Source organism: Echinococcus granulosus, assembly GCF_000524195.1.
Source record: "Echinococcus granulosus chromosome Unknown EG_S00016, whole genome shotgun sequence".
NCBI classification, from domain to species: Eukaryota; Metazoa; Platyhelminthes; class Cestoda; order Cyclophyllidea; family Taeniidae; genus Echinococcus; species Echinococcus granulosus.
The window spans coordinates 476,797-477,988 of NW_020170396.1; the positions used below are offsets into that span (position 1 = coordinate 476,797).

General features: G+C 41.9%; 1 protein-coding gene across 1 annotated transcript in view; it reads left to right on the forward strand. All coding sequences in view use genetic code 11, as the record gives it.

Annotated features, from left to right (window-relative positions):
- EGR_03186 (Collagen alpha-1(XXVII) chain) overlaps nt 1-1,192 on the forward strand; it is a gene marked incomplete at both ends in the record, with an annotated part of 8,806 nt that extends 7,614 nt beyond the window's left edge. Inside the window, one exon of the mRNA XM_024492435.1 lies at nt 884-1,192. Coding sequence (XP_024353109.1) covers nt 884-1,192 — 309 coding nt within the window. The remainder of the gene's footprint in view (nt 1-883) is intronic.

The window sequence follows — 1,192 nt, forward strand, 5'->3', positions numbered from 1 at the left end:
TTTACTTGCCTTTTTTGTGCCGGATCAAGTTGCCTTTGTTTCGCACCAGAAATTCACGATAATGATTTAATCGTCTTACCGAACTCCTACAGATGAAATTGTGGGCCGAAATGAAAGGAGTCACAGTTGATTGTCGCCTGTTAAATGTGCGGTTAATCAACATCCCAATTTGAGCTCGGAGCTACCGCTTAGTTTCTCAATGCTCAGATCCTAATTTCCCAGAAATACATTCTTAAAAGTACCAGATCAAGCATCACACTATACTCTTGTGTCACCAGCCGCAGTCTTGACAAGCAAGTGCTTAATTGACGTTTCGAACCGTCCGTGTTGAGCTTAAATGCGGCTTGCTTTTGCAAAATTTGCTCTATGAAAAACAACTCGATGAGCAATTTGACATAGGTATGCCAATTAGGCAGTTCTACAGTGTCGCAGAACGCCCAGAACTCTGCAAATTAGGTTTTTAGGAACAGGGGTATACAAATTAGGTATTTCATGAAATCAGCATTTTAGGGCCTTATGCGCTGATGGCGTGGAATAAACTTATGCTACTATTTTTACACATTTTAGGAATTTCGGAAGTTAAAATTCAGGAATTGTGGCTCCTCAAGCCTAGTACCTAACACGTTCGACGCTAACGTCGCATATATGTGACGTCCTGACCTTCATACACCTGCTCATGTGTATTAAACGGACGCATTAAGTTTAAAGCACTAAAACTTATGGAAGATATTCTTGGCCTGAGTTTAAATACATTTTTAAATAATTTTTACCAGCATTTAAATAGTTTGACTCGGTTGAAGTGTTGCTATGAGATTAGAAGACTAAATATCTGATCTGTAGCATAATATGATTCGACTAACTGATTTTCCCACATTTCTTTCAGGAATTTCCCTATCACATCACCAAGGATCAGTTGGCGCATCTACAGCTGTCAAGCGAGACAGCTTTGCAGAAGTTGGTGATTGGATGCCGCTATTACGACCCCGGTGACAAGGTCATTTTGCTCGGGGATGGCAACCAGGCGCTCAGCCTCAACACTACCGACTCTGTCCTCGTGGTTATCGATGTCCTGGAGAACTCCTGCTCGGTAGGCCTTCTGTTAGCATGTAAAACCGAGGAAAAGAGCTCATTTGCGTTCGCCTCAGATGGATCACTTCCATTGGCTGCATTTCTCGTTTTTTTCCACACTTGA